A 16,054-nucleotide genomic window follows, 5' to 3' on the forward strand; every position below is an offset into this window, starting at 1 on the left:
GATGGTAACCTAAGAGCAAAGGAAAGAGGTTCTTGCTCCTGGGAACTTCTTCGCTACATTTCGCTAGTCGCTGTGATGGAACAGCCTCCCTCCATTGCCTCTCGCTGTCCCTGTTCCCCCTCCTGTAGGAATGCAGTTGGTATCGTCCGCAGCCGCCCCCGCTCCGCCCCGCCCCGCCCCCGCACTCCGTGGCCTGGGGGCCCCTCACGTGACCCCGGCGCGCTCTCGCGGGGGCCCAGACTCTCCGAGGCGGTGCCGCAGGGGACAGAGGGACGGACGGAGTAGAGTGCGTCGCAGCTTTCGCCCGAGCACCAGTGCGGAGGACGTGATGTCGGGGCTCTCCCGCCAGCTGCCTTGGGCCGCCGCCTGCCTGGCCGCGCTCTGTGTGCTGACCGCGGCCCAGAACTCCAGCCTGGCTCCGACCGTGACTGCGATCCCTCTTTTACCGAACACCACCACCACCGCCAAAACGACAGTTCCGACGACGGTGACGACTCTTGCGCCGGTGACCATTCCAGCACAAGGTGGGCGCCGGCCCAACGGGCTTCCTGTCCTCGCCCGCCCGCCGCGCGGAGCCGCCCGCCCTGCCCGCGGTGCGCGCGGGGCCGGGGCCGGGGCCGGGACGGGCCGCGCTCCAGCAACATGGCGGCCCGTCCGAGTCCAGCCCGGGCTGGGATCTGAGTGGCGGGGGTGAGGGAGCGCCCCGGGGAGCAGGGGCGGCCGAGCCTCGGTGGCCGTTGGGCTCTGGTCCACCCCGAAGTGTCCCACGCCGAGGTGCTCTTAAAAAGTGCCTCGTAATCCCCAGTCTCACTTCAGCTTGGGAAGAGGGGACGTGGCTTCCTCCCGCGGTGGCGGCAGTGGGGTTGATCGTGGGGCGAAGCGACTCGCCTCCAAAGTTGGGGATCAGTTCGAACTCCCTGTGTTTGGGGCTAGTCATTTGCCCACCCGGATCCTGTCTCCGCAAGGGGGCTTCTCCGGGAGTTGGCAAAAGAGGAAAAAGAAACTGAAGACGTGAATGCTCGCCAGTGTCTCAGACCTGAGTCTGAGAAAAGTTGCCTGTGATCTAACCATATTGATTTTGCAGATAGGTGTGGGGGTATATTTGAGGTTTGGGCATTTGATTAGTTAAAACTTTAAATTTGCTATGTGCCAAAGAAGCAAAGTACCCATTTGTGTATCCGATGCTTCATATATTCGTTTTGGTATTTTAGGCTAAACTGGAAGATAGGTGGTGAAATCTGGGAGGAAGATGGAAATAAAGTGGCTTGCGGGGAGCATAGGTTTAGTTGATTGTGAGCTGGGATTGAAACCCAGGTTGTCGATTTTTTAAACTCTATCAGGAACACGCCCTTTGTTAAGCTCTGCGGTCGATTTGGGTACTGGTTGAGTTGTACACTGAATCTTAAAGCAGAAATTGGCAATGCCGTGACAACACAAAAGAGAGGGGAGGATAAGTTCGAGGTGAAAACTCTACATATATAAAACCTGATGTAGTGTGATTGGTTATTCTAGTTAATATTGAGTAAGGAATAACTGGCATCTTGACCGAAAAAGTGCTCAAGTGTCAGGATTTTTACCTTGGCTTTCTTCCCCTCCCCGAGACAAATGTCTTCCCTTGGTTTTTGTGTTTTATAGATAAATGAAGTGTATAATTAATATTCGGAAAGAGGTAATACTGAAGTTCAAAAACTGTTAAATAAGGAAAGTACATTGCCGTAGAATGCTGGACATTCTAACTGCACTGTTTTTAAGATGATAGAGCACAATATGTTTTGTCTTCTGCTTATTTGACAGTTTCTTTCCAGAATTGTAGTTTTGGAGTGTGTGTTTTTCCAAAGAGAAGCATGGAGATAGCCAAGTTAATTGCCTTTTTGTAATTGAAAGTCATACAAAGGAGATGATTTGTTTTCTGTAAGTAGCAGTTGCATAAACTGCAGTCTAAAATGAAAGGTAGCAAGTTTAGTTCATTGTAAATAACATTGTGCTGTTCAAACATATCAGGCACAAAAGATTTTAGACAACTAGCATTTTTTATCAGTACACAAACCTCTGCAGAACTTATTTTCTACTTTGTGAATCCCTTACTCAAGGGTACTATATATGTCCTTGTCCCTGATAAATATTAGTGATAAAATATTGAAATGCATGGCCTCTGTGCAGAACTTTTTTTTTTTTTTTTAAGGCACAGGGAAAGCAAATGTGAATGTTTTTTGGAGGCATCTAGCTTCCAGGAAAATGAAGAGCCCTAGACTTTTTGGGTCATTTGGCCTAAATTAATGACAGAGACCCTCCTACTTTGTTAAATTGTATGCACATGAATATAGCCCCTTCCAGAGTTGCTGTCTCTTATTCTTCAGTTACAGCGGAGAAGATCACTTACGAATTACAAATCTCTCGGGTTTTCAGAATGGGCATCATCCGAGTTTCGGTTCAACCTGTAACAAGTCTTTTTACTATTAAAAATTCCAGTGTCTTAACTGATATTTGGGGGCAGTGATTTCTCTGTGTGTAATGTTGGCCTTATAACACAACTTTTTTCCCAATATTTTTATTTTTTTAAGGATGCTTTGAAATGATTCAAGAAATCCTGAGTGTCTGTGAAATAGTTGCCCTGTAAAAAAGGGTTGTTAGATACTGAGCATTTCCACTAGCTTGTGGGTTTTTTCCGCCCTTTCTCTTGAGTTTATTTCAGCGTCATCAGTCATTAATTATGGTTTGAATTTCTTATTAAGCCAATTAATGAAGTGTTTTTGTGTGTGCAGTTAAAAACACAGAAGACCTACCATCCTAACAATGTTTTAAGTGTACTGTACGTTATTAACAGTAAGCACGGTATTATACAGATCTCCAGAACTCTGCATCTTACTTGAAACTGTACCGTGCTTGAGGAGCAGATCTCCATTTCCCCTCCCCCTAGCCCTGGCAGACATCATTCTACTTTCTGCTTCGGAGTTTAACTATTTTAGATACTTCATATAGGAGAGAATCATGCTGTACTTGTCCTTCTTTGAATGTCTAACTTAGCATAATGTCCTTAAGGCTCATGGATGTTGTAGTGCACGGCAGGATTCCTTTCTTTTATATGTTGGAATACTATTCTATTGAAAAATGTATACCACATTTTTTAATCCATTCATTTGTTGATGGGTTATAACGTTTTACCATTTCTCTGAATTAAGTCTGGTACTGTATGTAATGCTCACTTTAGTTTAAAAAAAGTAAGTTGTACAAACTCAAAAGTGAGGTACCAATTGATTGGTTTTATATACCCCTCCCCACCAGATACCTGTGAAAACCGCAGCAGCTGTGTTTCCTGTGTGAGCGTTAGCCTTCATAATTCTACCTGCTTTTGGATAGAATGTAAAGGTAAGAAGCTTTGGGATGGCTTTAATTTTGAGAATGCAAACTGTTTTATCATTTTAAGATATTCTACAGGGTATTCCTGAACACTTAAAAATTATGTAGAAAATTAGGTATATTGTGTACTATCTATTTTGCAAATCAAATACTTTTCCTTTAAAGTTCCTGTTGCTTAACATTCCGGCTAAAATCTCCGGACTCCCATTCTGTCCCCACCCCTTTAATTCCTTAGACTTGATAATTAAGGCTGAGTGGTTTTTAAAGGAAGAGAGATTTTAGAGCTTTGGAAGATTAAGAGGACAGGTACACCAAAATCAGCTGTGAAAGAAAGTTGGGAAATTTTCCCCTAAAAATGGTTTCCCAGAAAAAGAAGGCATTTATCTTCTGCAGGTGTTCTGCTAGATGAACTATAGAGACCTTATAAAACTTAGTTGGATATTTAGAATATGGGAAAGAGTGAGATGGAAAGAGTTGGTGTTTTTGTTCAATTTTAAAATTAAGCTTTAATTTGAGGAGTAAAGAGCTAGTTAAAGATACTTTGAAATGCCAATAACGTTTTTGTTAGAACTATGGGATTACAGCAAATTCTGTTCTCAATGGGAAGTAGTTGCTTTTTTTTCTTATCAGTAAAACCGTTTATCGGGTGTGCGTGTGTATACGTAAAAAGCCAAAGCTATGTATTAAGTGTCTTTATTTGTTTAAAAGCAATCTAATATGAGTTCTGGGCAGAATCCTTATGTCACGACATAACGTTGTTTAAGAACTTCTTATAAAATTAAGGTATTAGCTTAATTTGGGGTTAAATTTTTTTATTGTGTGAGAATCACTTTTTTTTTAATGTTATAAAATGGAATTTAAGTGCGCACCTCTCTCCTGCTGTGTATAGCAGAGTTGGCATGTTTTGGGGGCTTGAATGCTCTACTGTAAGATATGTTGAGGAAGAGTCTCCCTTACTCTTGCTACAAGTTTGGCTGTCAGGAAAGCAGTTTTATTAGAAAGTGTAGAAAACCAAGAAGAGAGGTCGTACTGCTGCTAATGGGGTACCTCCTGTGGTTACTAAGCCTTTATTAGATCCTTTCGGCTTCTCCCTACTCATGTGGAATCTAGCAGCCTTTGCTATGCAGGAGTCGTGCCCCAATTCTGATCTAAGTGTTTCCGATTTATCTGTTTAATGTATTCATGTAGGTTGTAGACAAATATTTGGAGGGATCCTGGGTAATCTTTCTTAATCAATGAGGGAAAGAGCATAACAGTATTTTCTTGGTCCCTGGACTTCTGAAGCGTTTATGCCTGAGTTTGATTTTTGGAAGCAGTTCTGGAGCTTAGTAACAAAACAAAGATAATATAAACAAGTGATTGGTGCTCTGTGTCTTTTTCCTCCCATAACAGAGAAAAGCTACTGTTCACATAATGCAACAGTTAGTGATTGCCAGGTGGTGAATGGCACACAGTTCTGTTCTGGTAAGTATTCACATTGGTTGCTGAGGAAAGTGGCCAAGAGGTGAGGAAGATCTTTGCCTCAGAAGCCTTCTTTCAGTATTTGGTTTGCTATTTCTGGCAGTCTAAACTGACTATAGTTTAGACCCTCTCCATTTGCATTTTACTGGACTGGACAATCTTGTTCTGGCCCTTTTCCAGATTATGGTGTTGGTGATTGTCGCAGTCTCTGGCATATTTTGTGTTATGGTTGAATCTTTCCTGTATTCATCTGTTTTCTCATTTTTGTACTTTAGTTTGAAGAAATTGGTTACTTTTTAACCTTAAGTCTTTGCTCAGAAAATAGTTAAAAATTCCTAGATGAAGCAACTGATTTTCCTAACAAGATTACAAATGGATAGAGAAGTCAAACTTCTGATTTGGTGCTTAGTTAATAAATAGAGCAAAAGAGCTTTCTGGAGTGTGTCAGTAACCTTGAAAGACTACCTATAACAGTTTTACTTTTAGTAGGGGATTTCCCATCCAAACTTGAACTTCATGACTGAGAATTTCATTAGTGTGAGGTCAGTTACCCCTTTTGTAGAATGTGCATAATTTGGTTTAGGTGGTAAAAAAACAAACATTTTTAGTATCTATTTTAATGTGTCAGAAAATAATAATTATATCAAACCTGTGGTTTCATGAAAATAATTGCTTAGAAACAAGGTTAAGTAAAACATTTTAAAAGATACTAATTTAGAGAAAAATTGAGTAAATAATTCTACTTAATTTGATGATGTATCAGAATTAGTTTGGACTATGTAGCACTCTACCCCCAGTAGGGACCCAGGCTGTTTACTGTCATTCCTTAAAAATATCTTTGACCTTACTCTCCGAGGTGAGTGCTCCTGTTCCAGCCATCGAATTGGTTTCCCTGCCAACAGAAAGAGGAAAGAGGCCTGTATCTACCTACAGATGCTTTCTAAAAGTTATACTGGGCTACCTACCTGCAAGGGAGGCTAAGAAATGTGTGTCTTTCTCCAGGTGGGGAATTGTCAACTATAGATTGGTGCTTCTATTTCTAAAGAAGGGGAGATCAGTATGGATTAGAGCAACTGTCAGTCTCCTCCACAAGGTGGTACTTAAATGTAAACATTGTAAAAGTGGTACTCACATGACTGCAGTTTAAAAAAAAGTGTAATGGATTGTGATATTTTTTATTGTGCTTTGACTTAGTGTTTGTTTGTTTTAAATAGCACCCGAGCCCACTCTGATGCCAACGAATTCTACAGGTAATACAAGATAATTAACTCTTTCCTCCTCTTTCAGGATTTGTAAGGTCTCTCGATGGACTTTTGAGTAATTAAATACCTAAAAGTTGTTAGTATAATTTTTAAAATTAGTAGATGATTTGGTCTTGAACCGTAACGATTACATTAGTACGAACTGTTGTTGCCAGTGTCATGGAATTCCAGTGTTTGACGTCTATTGACTATGGTAGGATTTGCTGTGGACATTGAGTCCATAAACCGCTTTTTGTGGATTTTTTGAAGATCTTGGGAAATACAGAAGCCTAAAGAAAATTAAAATTCCCTGTAATTCCCATCATCCAGAGGTACACCAGGATGTTTTCAGTGATAAGGTTTTCCCAGTCTTCTCTCTGTGTATCTCTCAATAGATTTATTATGAACTTGCATAATATGCCCATGCACATTTGAATTGTTTTCTCTTTTACATTGTTGTATACACTTTTCTTAACCTGCACTTGGTTGGATAGTTAGGTCATCTTTCATTCTTCCTGCATCACACGTTCCTGTTTTGATGTTATCCCTGACAGAATTGATTGAAACAGCATTCCTAGGTCAGAGGATAGGATTATTTTAAGACTGAATATTGATTGCTTTCCAGAAAGATATGCTTTTCATTCCCATCAACAGCTGGAAAGTTTTCACTACCCCTTCAACAGGATTAGATAATTTCTCCTTTTAAAAATCTTTACTGAAGTGATAGGAGGAATAAATCATTAAAAAACTAATACTCCAGGACAATAGGCTGGATGATAGGGACTGGACACAGAAGACAGCATTTTGTCTATTGTAGGAACTGTGACATGGGTAAATGAGCACAGTGTTTTGAGACATTTGTAGGAAGGTGTATATATGGAGTAATATGGCAAATGTGGTGACAACTTCGTGGAGATGTTGACTGACTCTTGAAATGACCCTGGTAAAACATGACGGTAGCTTCCCAGGTGGAGCATGGCAGTCGGTACGCTTGAGGAGTGTAAAGGAGTATAGTGAGGTCGGGGAATTGCATTTGGGTGTGCACGGTGAGGAAGGGTTGAGCTGAATAGTCAACAGGCCAAGAGCCAGATTGGGAGGACAGGTTGGAACAGGAGACAAGAGTGAACACAGGGAGATTGGAATAGATGACCCATGGGGGGAATTCTGGAGAACTATATGGCAATAGTTGCAGATATATGCAAATAGACGTAGGAGGTAGGAAGGATAGGACTTCATGGAGGTGATGGCAGACTCTTAGCTGACAGTGCAGGCAAAGCTGATCAGTGTAGGCAGTAGTGGTGTCCCCTGGAACAGCTTGTAGAGAGAATAGGACTTGAGGACCAAACTCCAGGGGACGGTAATGTCTAAGGGTTGAGAAGAGGATCAGAGAGGAAACTGAGTAGGGATGGGCAGAGAGGTGTGTCCAGGAAACTGTGTGTGTGTGGGTGTGTGTGTGTTTTAGGTATAGTTTTTCAGAGGAAAAAGTGATCAGATGCTGAATCAAGGACCAGAACTCATTGAAAGACGTCAGTGCTGGTGAGCTAGCTCACACTAGCTTGCGGTGGCCAGTTGTGCATAGCTCTTCCCAGCTACACATTTAGCGAGACTGTGTCGGGAGCTTGAATTATGGTGGAAATATTCATGCCATAGAAATCTGCAAATGCCACAGCACTTTCGGAGAGCACACAGTGGTAGCACCCATCGGTAGTCACTGACTAGGAGGATGTTAAAAGATTGATGGAAGCAGAGATGTTAAGGAAAAGTTAATTTCCAGAAGGTGGGATGTGAACCAAAAGGGGAAAACAGTTTCTTCAGAACCATTGTGGGTTCACTTTTAATTTCTTCTCCATGAACCTTGATGTAGTTTTCGTGTTTTATCCACGTGGGGTTCTCCAGTGAAATACCACGGGGTCTCTCTATTTTTCTCTCTCTCATTCTGTAAGTGGAAAGAGGCCAGGGTTTGCTTATAGAAAATGCATCTGTTGAGTGGCAGTTGTTCAAAAACCTTTACATGGTCTCTGCATGGCTACTGCTGAAAGAGAGTAAGTGAGAAATTAAGGGATTATTAAAGAAATGACGCAAAGAGAATTTGATTTATGTAGGAAGGTGTTCAGTGGGGTTAATTATAATAGTCTTCTGTTAGTACCTGTAAATATTATAAATAAAAATAGTTGTAAATAATCTCTTACAGCAGGATGACTAGATTACATCAGATATATAGTGGGAAGTTTTCATAATACATTAAGTGGAAGACAGACTGTTAAGTTCTGCTACTTTTTAAATTTTTATTGTTACATAATTGCCTAGTGAAATGGCTGGCAGGAAATGACCTGTTATTCTGCATGATGGGATTACTTAGTTTACTGTGTTTTTTTAAATTTTCTATCACCAGTAGCAGCTTTTGTTAACTGCTGAATTACTTTTTTTTTTTTTTTTAATGAAAGGAGCATACTGTAGGTTAGTAGACATATATTCCCTAAGTATTGCATAATTTTGAAAATTCTGTCAAAGTAGTATTTCGGTCAGAAGTAGAAGTGTGTAAATGTTTTGCGTGTTTACAGAAAAAAAGCATTAGTCTGTGTGGTGTTCAGAGGGCTTGGTAGTAAGACTCAAAAGGCAAATTTGCAAACTTGATTCCCTACCATTGTCAGACAAAATTTAGTGTTTTAAGATTGAAAAGAATATACGTTTGCTTAGTTTGTAAAGTGTTATTTTTTGCAGCAACTTTAAAGGGATTAAAAATCTAGGAATTCTGTCTAAGAATCAGCCCTGCCAGAGGTGAGGTCAGGTATTTCCCTGCTGGCAGAATGAGAGGTGACCTAATTGTCCACCCAAGAGCAGGGTAGGGAAGATGTGTGCAGTAGGGCTCATAGTGAGAGAAAAGGATACAAACATGTAATCCCATCAGTATTGTTAACATAACATTGATTAGAATCTGTTAGTAGTATTGGTACTAATAGAAGTCTGTTAATAAAGTGCTTTGGTTCCTAAAATGTGTTTACATTCAAATTAATTCTTCTCACAAGAGTTCATTTTCTTTACAGGCATTGTCAGATAATTTAAATTGGGGGATCTGTGGCCCCAGGGGACCTGTTTTTAAAATAACATTTTATTGGAACAGAACGATGCCTGTTGATTTGCATGTTGTCCTCGGCTGCTTTTGTACTACGTGCTGCACAAAGCCGAAAATGTTCACTGTCTGCCAGCCCCTTGAAATGAAGAACATAAGCCAACCTTGATACCTACTTGAGAAATCCTGAGCCCCACTGGTTTCTTACCATGACTTTTTAATAGTTTTTGTCATAGAAGCATTAAAAAACCTGTTGTTCCCTCACCTGACCACTGATTCTTGCCCTCCTGTGTGTCTTTTTGCAAACTTTATCCAGATGTATACATAGATTTCATACTCCGATATATACATAGATGTTAATACAGATAGTTTTATGCTTGCTTCATGGTAATTTAAAGACTCATAGTCTGGCTGCCTAGATGTGTTAGTGAGCCACTACCTGAAATGTGGCCTTTAGTCTTTGGAAAATAGAAAGCCTGTTGAAGTTGGCAGCATTATTTTAAAAAGACAAATGGCTAGATACTAGGAGGTTTGGAAATGTAAGTTACTAATAAGTTTTGTTTCTATTGCAGCCAAAACCACCACCCTGCCTGCCTCCTCAACCACCACCACCTCAACTCCCACATCAGGTAAGGAGGGGGTTTGAACTGTCGGTGATGGGGTACGTGTGTGGCCTTGCCTTGTGCTATTTTTGCTCCCATTGTCCAGTTTCATTCATGAATGGTTGTGAACTAAAACTCACCTCTTATATTTGGAGGACCAGGATGGTAGGCTGTTAATGCAGGAATGGTAGGTTTGCTGCGAGTCCCCATTTTTTAACACATAGCCGTATTTGGCCTGACACATTAGAGTTAAGAGATAGTGTTTTTCTAAAACCTTTTTACTATAGCTTGTTGGTGAGATCTCATTTCTTATAACTTAAAAATTAAATACTGATGACTGTTAGGGATTAATTGTGTGCTGTGTTTAGGTCATGACAATTGGAGTGAAGATAATTTAGCCATTCTTTTTATTGAGAAAGGTCTAAAGAGCCAAGATCACTGCAGATGGGCACCTTGGCCATGTTTCTCGCTATTTCTTTACATTCCTTTATAACTATTAAAAGTGCATGTGAAAAGTAATGTTTATTAATTAATGATTTGCTGTGTTGTAAACAAAATCACATTTAGGTGATGCCACAAGACATTGCAGATACACAGGTTATGAATCCTTCTCTCTATCCCTATTTGAAATACTGGTGTTTGGTTTTGATTTTTTTTTTTTTTTAAGTTTTTTGGCTTATTCTTATGCAACCATTCTTGGTTTCAAGGAAACCATTTTGTCTTTGCAAGAATTACAGAATAGTTGTGATTCATTTTAAAGTTTGGGGTACCTGGGTGGCTCAGTCGGTTAAGTCTCTGCCTTCAGCTCAGGTCATGATCCCAGGGTCCTGAGATTCAGGCCTATATGGGGCTCTCTGCTAGGCCGGGAGCCTGCTTCTCCCTCTCCCTCTGCCTGCTGCTTCCCCTGCTTGTGCGCTCGCTCTCTCTCTCTAACAAATAAATAAAATATCTTAAAAAAAAAAAAAATTGAAAGCTGGCCACCTTATACAGCCACCAGAACCAGTGTTTATTTGAAACTCTACTTAGAAAAAAAAATTATTTTAATTTGAAACTGCTTTTTATTAAAATGGATGGTGTTCTACTTGAAACCTTTTATTCCCTAAAAAGAAATTCATGTTCTGTTTCCTATTGAAACATTTTTTTCCCTGAAAAGGGAATTCAAACTTTTGTGCTTTTATTCCATATGGTTTGGTAATGCTCATAATATAAAATTTTAGAGTAAGATTTACAATACCTTTAATAACAAGTTTATTTGTTAAATTTATAAATTGCAGATACTTAAGATAATTTTTGTACTTTGAAAAATTGCAACCGAATTTTTGCTTACCTTGTATATTTAATAAAATTCCAAAGTTACATGAATTTTCAACGCAAATATTAATATTTAGTGTAACAATTAACTAACAACATGTTATCTGAAGAAATTACAAATTTTTAAAGTGCTTGACATGTTCTCAGGGCATAATTTATGTACCAGGAGAATTTTTCTTTGTCATTTTCATACTTGAAGTTGAACGGCAGCTTTGACCACTTGATATTGCTAGATGGAGTGAATGGGATAAATTCTAGTTGTAGGGACTTGACTCAAGAGGAGATACACTATAGAATTTAACTCATGGCAGAGTTAACGTATAAGCTCATGCGGGTCTTAAAATTCTGGGTAGAGGATCATGGGACTTTCTAAGTCTCGTTATCTTTTCTTCTTATTTAACAGGTACAACTAATACCACTTTAACTCCAACTTCACAACCCGGGCGGAAGTCCACCTTCGATGCAGCCAGTTTCATTGGAGGAATTGTCCTCGTCCTGGGTGTGCAGGCTGTAATCTTCTTTCTCTATAAATTCTGCAAATCGAAAGAACGAAACTACCACACTCTGTAAACAGACCCATTAAATTAACAAGGACTGGTGTGTAACTCACTGAAACCAAAATATTCTCTTTCAAGATGTCCCACATGGAAGACGCTATTCCAGGATCTGTACATGTTCAAAGGATGCATATAGGATACTTGGGAGCATCATCCTCGAAGAAAAATCACTTAAATCATTTTGCTCAACAGGAATATTTAAAATATTCTGCATGAATCCTTGTGGCTGTCTTCTTTTATTTACAATGGCTGCTGCTGTGGGATTATGTTCTCTCTTCTTGACATACCAAATGTAACTCTGTAAGTGGTGGGAAGCATTGTCCTGCACAGACACCTCATGACTCTTCTGGCAGTTTAAATTTAGTCATTTTAAAGCCTGAAAGCTGCATCATTTTCATCCTATCTCAGGATGTAGTTTAGTGACCAGAATTGAGAAGAATGTGCCAAATGAGCATCAGTCGGGTGGACTTTTGGCTGTCCTTTCAAAAGTGGAATAAATCGGTAAATCTAGTATCCTTAGAGTAAACTGTATCCTTAGTGTAAAATTTTGTGCTTGATAACAGTTATTTTTTCTACATTAGAAATAAGATGCCACACGGAATTACATTCCAGATTTAAAGAAACGAATGGAAAGGATACAAACCATTAACAATACAATAGCAGGTTATCATTCATACTTGCAAAGCACCTTAAATCACTGAGAAAATAAAGAACAGTGCCTTAAAAGACAGACTGAAAGGTAGGCTGTAACTTCAGATGTTCCTGATTTGTTCTTTCACATTAAGGAGGGTAAAGGTTGGTCTGATGATACAACTGTTGACGAGCTGTAGCAAACCTGCTTTTAGGTACCATGCTGGTAGTAACTGAAAACTTAACTATTTTGTTTCAGACCTGAGCAAGTTAGGCTAAAGGATGTTCTGCAAAGTTGAAAGCCTTCGTATATTGAACTTCCCAACATTTTTCTTAGGCTGTTAAAAAGTATAAAGCTAAAGTTGATTTTTCTTATGTTTTCCTTTGTATTTCAGGAAGTATCCCAACACTGTTGTACCTTGAAAGGATTTTTCACCAAGCTTCCTTGAAAAATAACTTTTATTTTTTATGAGGCAAGAAGGAAATAAGTTGTTTTAGAGTCATTTACAGCTCTTGAATGAGACAATCATTTTAAGTTTTGAGACCAGAAATGTGACCAGTATAATATCAGAAAATCTGAGGATTTTTCGGTTGATTGGATTACCGTAGATTTTTTAATGATGATTGCCCTGGATAGACAGATTGTGCTTTTTCTTTCTTTCTTTTCTTTTCTTTTTCTGTCTCCCTCCCTTCCTTCCTTCCTTTCTCCTTTTCTCCCATCCTTTCCTTTTAGTTGCAATTCCTATAGTATATTAAGCATGCTTACTTTATTATTATTATTTTTTTTAGTTTCTTTAGGAAGCACTAGTTTTTTCAGTTTCAGAGGGATACGTCTCCCCTGCCTTTGACATACTGGATTAGTTCAGAGGTTTTCATTAGTTTTAAAAAAGCTTTTGCTTTTCTAGGTCATTAAAGGGTTTTTGTTTTTTTTTTTTTGTTTTTTTGTTTTTTTGTTTTGTTTTGTTTTTAGTTTCTTTAGCCTATAAGGGGCTGAGTTTAGCACTTGGTTTTCAATATTTTGTAGTCGGAAATGAGTTGCTTTGGTCCATTTCATAAGCCAAAATTCCTTACATTTAGATATGATTATATTCAAGGTTCTTAAAATGAAGATTTACTGTTTCTTTGTTACTTGCTGGTACAGCTAGTTTGTTTTACTTGCACATTTGTACATACACTTAATGTTTTCAAGTGCCTTAATTGTTTAAAATCTCTGGCTTCAAAGGTTTTTGGGAAAAGGTAGGTTTACCTCACATTTTTGTGTTTTCATTAGTAATATTCTGATACCAGTTTTAGGAACCTCACAAAAATTTTTTATTATGGTGCCATGGCTGTTAGTTTTTAGTGAGTGCTGTAAGATCCAAGAATCATTTGAAAAAATACAAGAGTCTCCATTTCTCCTAAAGCAGCAAAATTTAGCTACAGTGATGTATAATTATCATTTACCTAGATATGAATACCTTGTCACACATTAATGTCAGTACATCTGTTTTTGTGAAAATGTAGCTGATGAAGCTTCTCATCTTCTGTAATCTTGAATCCTGCTCTGACAACAGAACCATAATATGAAACCAGTTAGATTTTGCAAGAAGAGCTCTTAAAACAGAACTCACAGCCTTTTTCCCCCTTTCTTTAGTATCTTGAGCCATTAATAATTTGGTTTGTTTTTTTTTAATCCAGAAGGTACAGAAACGTTTTCAGATTTTTCTCCTGATTTGTTCATGTGGATGTAGTTCCATCAAAACATCTTATTTTACCTTACAGATACTTGTTACACAGGCAGACACTGCTGTATTTAGAAATTTCTATTTCAGTTCATTAAAAACTGCAAAACCAATCTGTATCATGTACCAAACTGATTTAAAATAAATCTATATGTTAATTGAATTAATCTGTTCTTTTTTATTAACTGAAGTGTTTTTGCATTTTGATGATGAAATTTAATGTTCGTGAATTTACCTTATCAGTCTCTTTGGGGATGGGTTGTCTGCTCACTCTTTATTGCTCTCCAAGACCAGTGGCTAGTAGCAGATCTGCATTCGTCAGAAACTTGTAGTGCTTTAGTGCTCTCAGCATGGTAATGTTGGTCCGTTGTGTTCTCACGCGCATTGTTCTCTGAGAAATCTGTCCTCTTCTTCTTCTGTTCCTCTGCACATGTCTTTGTTTTCCTTTGTTGCTTTTTAAGATTTTTCTGTATGGCTGGTTTGAGCAATTTGAAGTGATGTGCTGTGCTGGTCGTTCTTGTGCTTGGGGTTTGTTGGGTTTCTTAGATATATGCTTTTCATCGGATTTGGACATTCTCAGCTGTTATTTCTTCAAATATTTTTTTTCTATCCTTTTCCTTCTCTGTTGGGGATTCTGATTACGTGGGGGCTGCTGGAAGTTGACCCACAGCTCATTCATGCACTGTTTAGTTTTTTAATTTAATCTTTTTCTGTTTCATGTCAAATTATTGTGTTCAAGTTCATGAATGGCTACAGTTTAGTCTGTTAATCTTACTCAGTGTGTTTTTCATTTCAGATGTCTTCGTTTCTAGAAGTTCATTTTGGGTGTTTTTATATCGTTCATGTCTCCATACCCATTCTTTAGTTTTTGAGCATGCAGTTGGTTTTTTTTTTTAAATGCCTATGTCTGCTAATTCTAATACTGGGTCAGTTTGATTTTTTTTCCCCCTCTTTATGGGTCATGCTTCTCCTGTTTCTTTGCGTGCAAGATGTAAATTACAACCTGTTGGGTGCTGGTTATTTTTGTTCTCGTACAAAGAGAACAGTTTGATCCTTTTTAGGTCTTGGCGTTTTAAACTCTTTTAGGTGGGAGCAGAGCAGCATTTATTAGAGGGCTAATAGTTGTCCAGTTCTTAGGCAAGACCCTTCTGAGTACTCAGTGCCCCTGGATTATGAAGTTTCCTAGTCTGGGCGAGCGGGGACAGGCTCTTTTCCTAAGCTTGTGCGGGCTTCCGCGTACGGTTTCCTGGAAACCGTTCCTTTCCTAGCCGTGGGTGGCTACCTCGTGCGTCTGCTGATCGGCACGTTGCTGAGACTGTACTCCACAGATCTCTGGAGTTCTCCTCCTGTGGCCTTCACCACGTTGCCCTGCTCTGGAACTCCAGCTGCCTTCAACTGCTGTGACTTCCAGCTCCATCTCCTCAACTCAGGAAGCGCACTGGGCTCTGTCTGCATGTCCTCTCCCCGCATCATGGCTTAGAAATTCGGGGCAGTCGTCTGGATCCATAGTTTCCTGTCCTTCAAGGATCGCTCTCCTTTGCCCAAAGTCCAGTGTATTGAAAACTACTGTTGAATGTGCACTGTCCAGTTTGAGGGCACATGCAGTCTCAAGATGGGACTTCTAAAGTTTTCGTTTTTAATTCAAGGAATATGTAATACATATTCTTAATTTTTTTTCTTAAACCATACAAGATAAGTGTGCCTGCTTTGACTGTTCCTCAATCCCTTCCCCTTGCCGGCTCCTCCACTTTGCAGAGGTAATTACTGGGACTGGTCTGGTGTTAAACTCCCTGCTCCGCCAGCATTTTTTTAATATATTGTATGTACCCTTAGAAAATACATAATGTGGATTTTTGTGTTAACATCAGCCTGCAACTTCTCACTCACTACTTGGAGATCCTCTCAAGTTAGTGTATGTAGGTATACCAAATTCTTAAATTCTCTGAGGGCATATGTAGTATGGGTATCATAAGTATCTGCTTACGGAAGGATAGTAGGTTTGCAATTTTTAGTTTTTAGTAACACTTTTGCAGAGCAGTGTCTTTGCACCTGTCCCCTTGTTTATGTGTGAATTTCTGTCTAGTGTAAAGGTAGAGAAGGGAAG

General features: G+C 39.3%; 1 protein-coding gene across 1 annotated transcript; it reads left to right on the forward strand.

Moving 5' to 3' along the window:
- Positions 1 to 204: 204 nt before the first annotated feature.
- CD164 (CD164 molecule) lies at positions 205 to 14,113 on the forward strand. Its single transcript, XM_080805632.1, has 6 exons — positions 205 to 524; positions 3,283 to 3,366; positions 4,750 to 4,821; positions 6,033 to 6,068; positions 9,702 to 9,758; positions 11,446 to 14,113. Exons 1-6 carry the CDS (start codon positions 329 to 331, stop codon positions 11,610 to 11,612), a joined length of 612 nt encoding a protein of 203 aa, XP_080661758.1. The 5' UTR covers positions 205 to 328; the 3' UTR covers positions 11,613 to 14,113.
- The last annotated feature ends 1,941 nt before the right edge of the window (positions 14,114 to 16,054 follow it).

The sequence above is a fragment of the Martes martes genome (genome assembly GCF_963455335.1).
Source record: "Martes martes genome assembly, chromosome: 6".
In the NCBI taxonomy this organism is placed as follows: Eukaryota; Metazoa; Chordata; class Mammalia; order Carnivora; family Mustelidae; genus Martes; species Martes martes.

Excerpts from the sequence above, each read along its gene's own strand:
- CD164 (XM_080805632.1), top strand. The coding sequence starts at position 329 with ATGTCGGGGCTCTCCCGCCAGCTGCCTTGGGCCGCCGCCTGCCTGGCC. Across the intron at positions 3,367-4,749 it reads CTTTTGGATAGAATGTAAAG|AGAAAAGCTACTGTTCACAT; the intron begins GTAAGAAGCTTT and ends CTCCCATAACAG. Across the intron at positions 4,822-6,032 it reads TGGCACACAGTTCTGTTCTG|CACCCGAGCCCACTCTGATG; the intron begins GTAAGTATTCAC and ends TGTTTTAAATAG.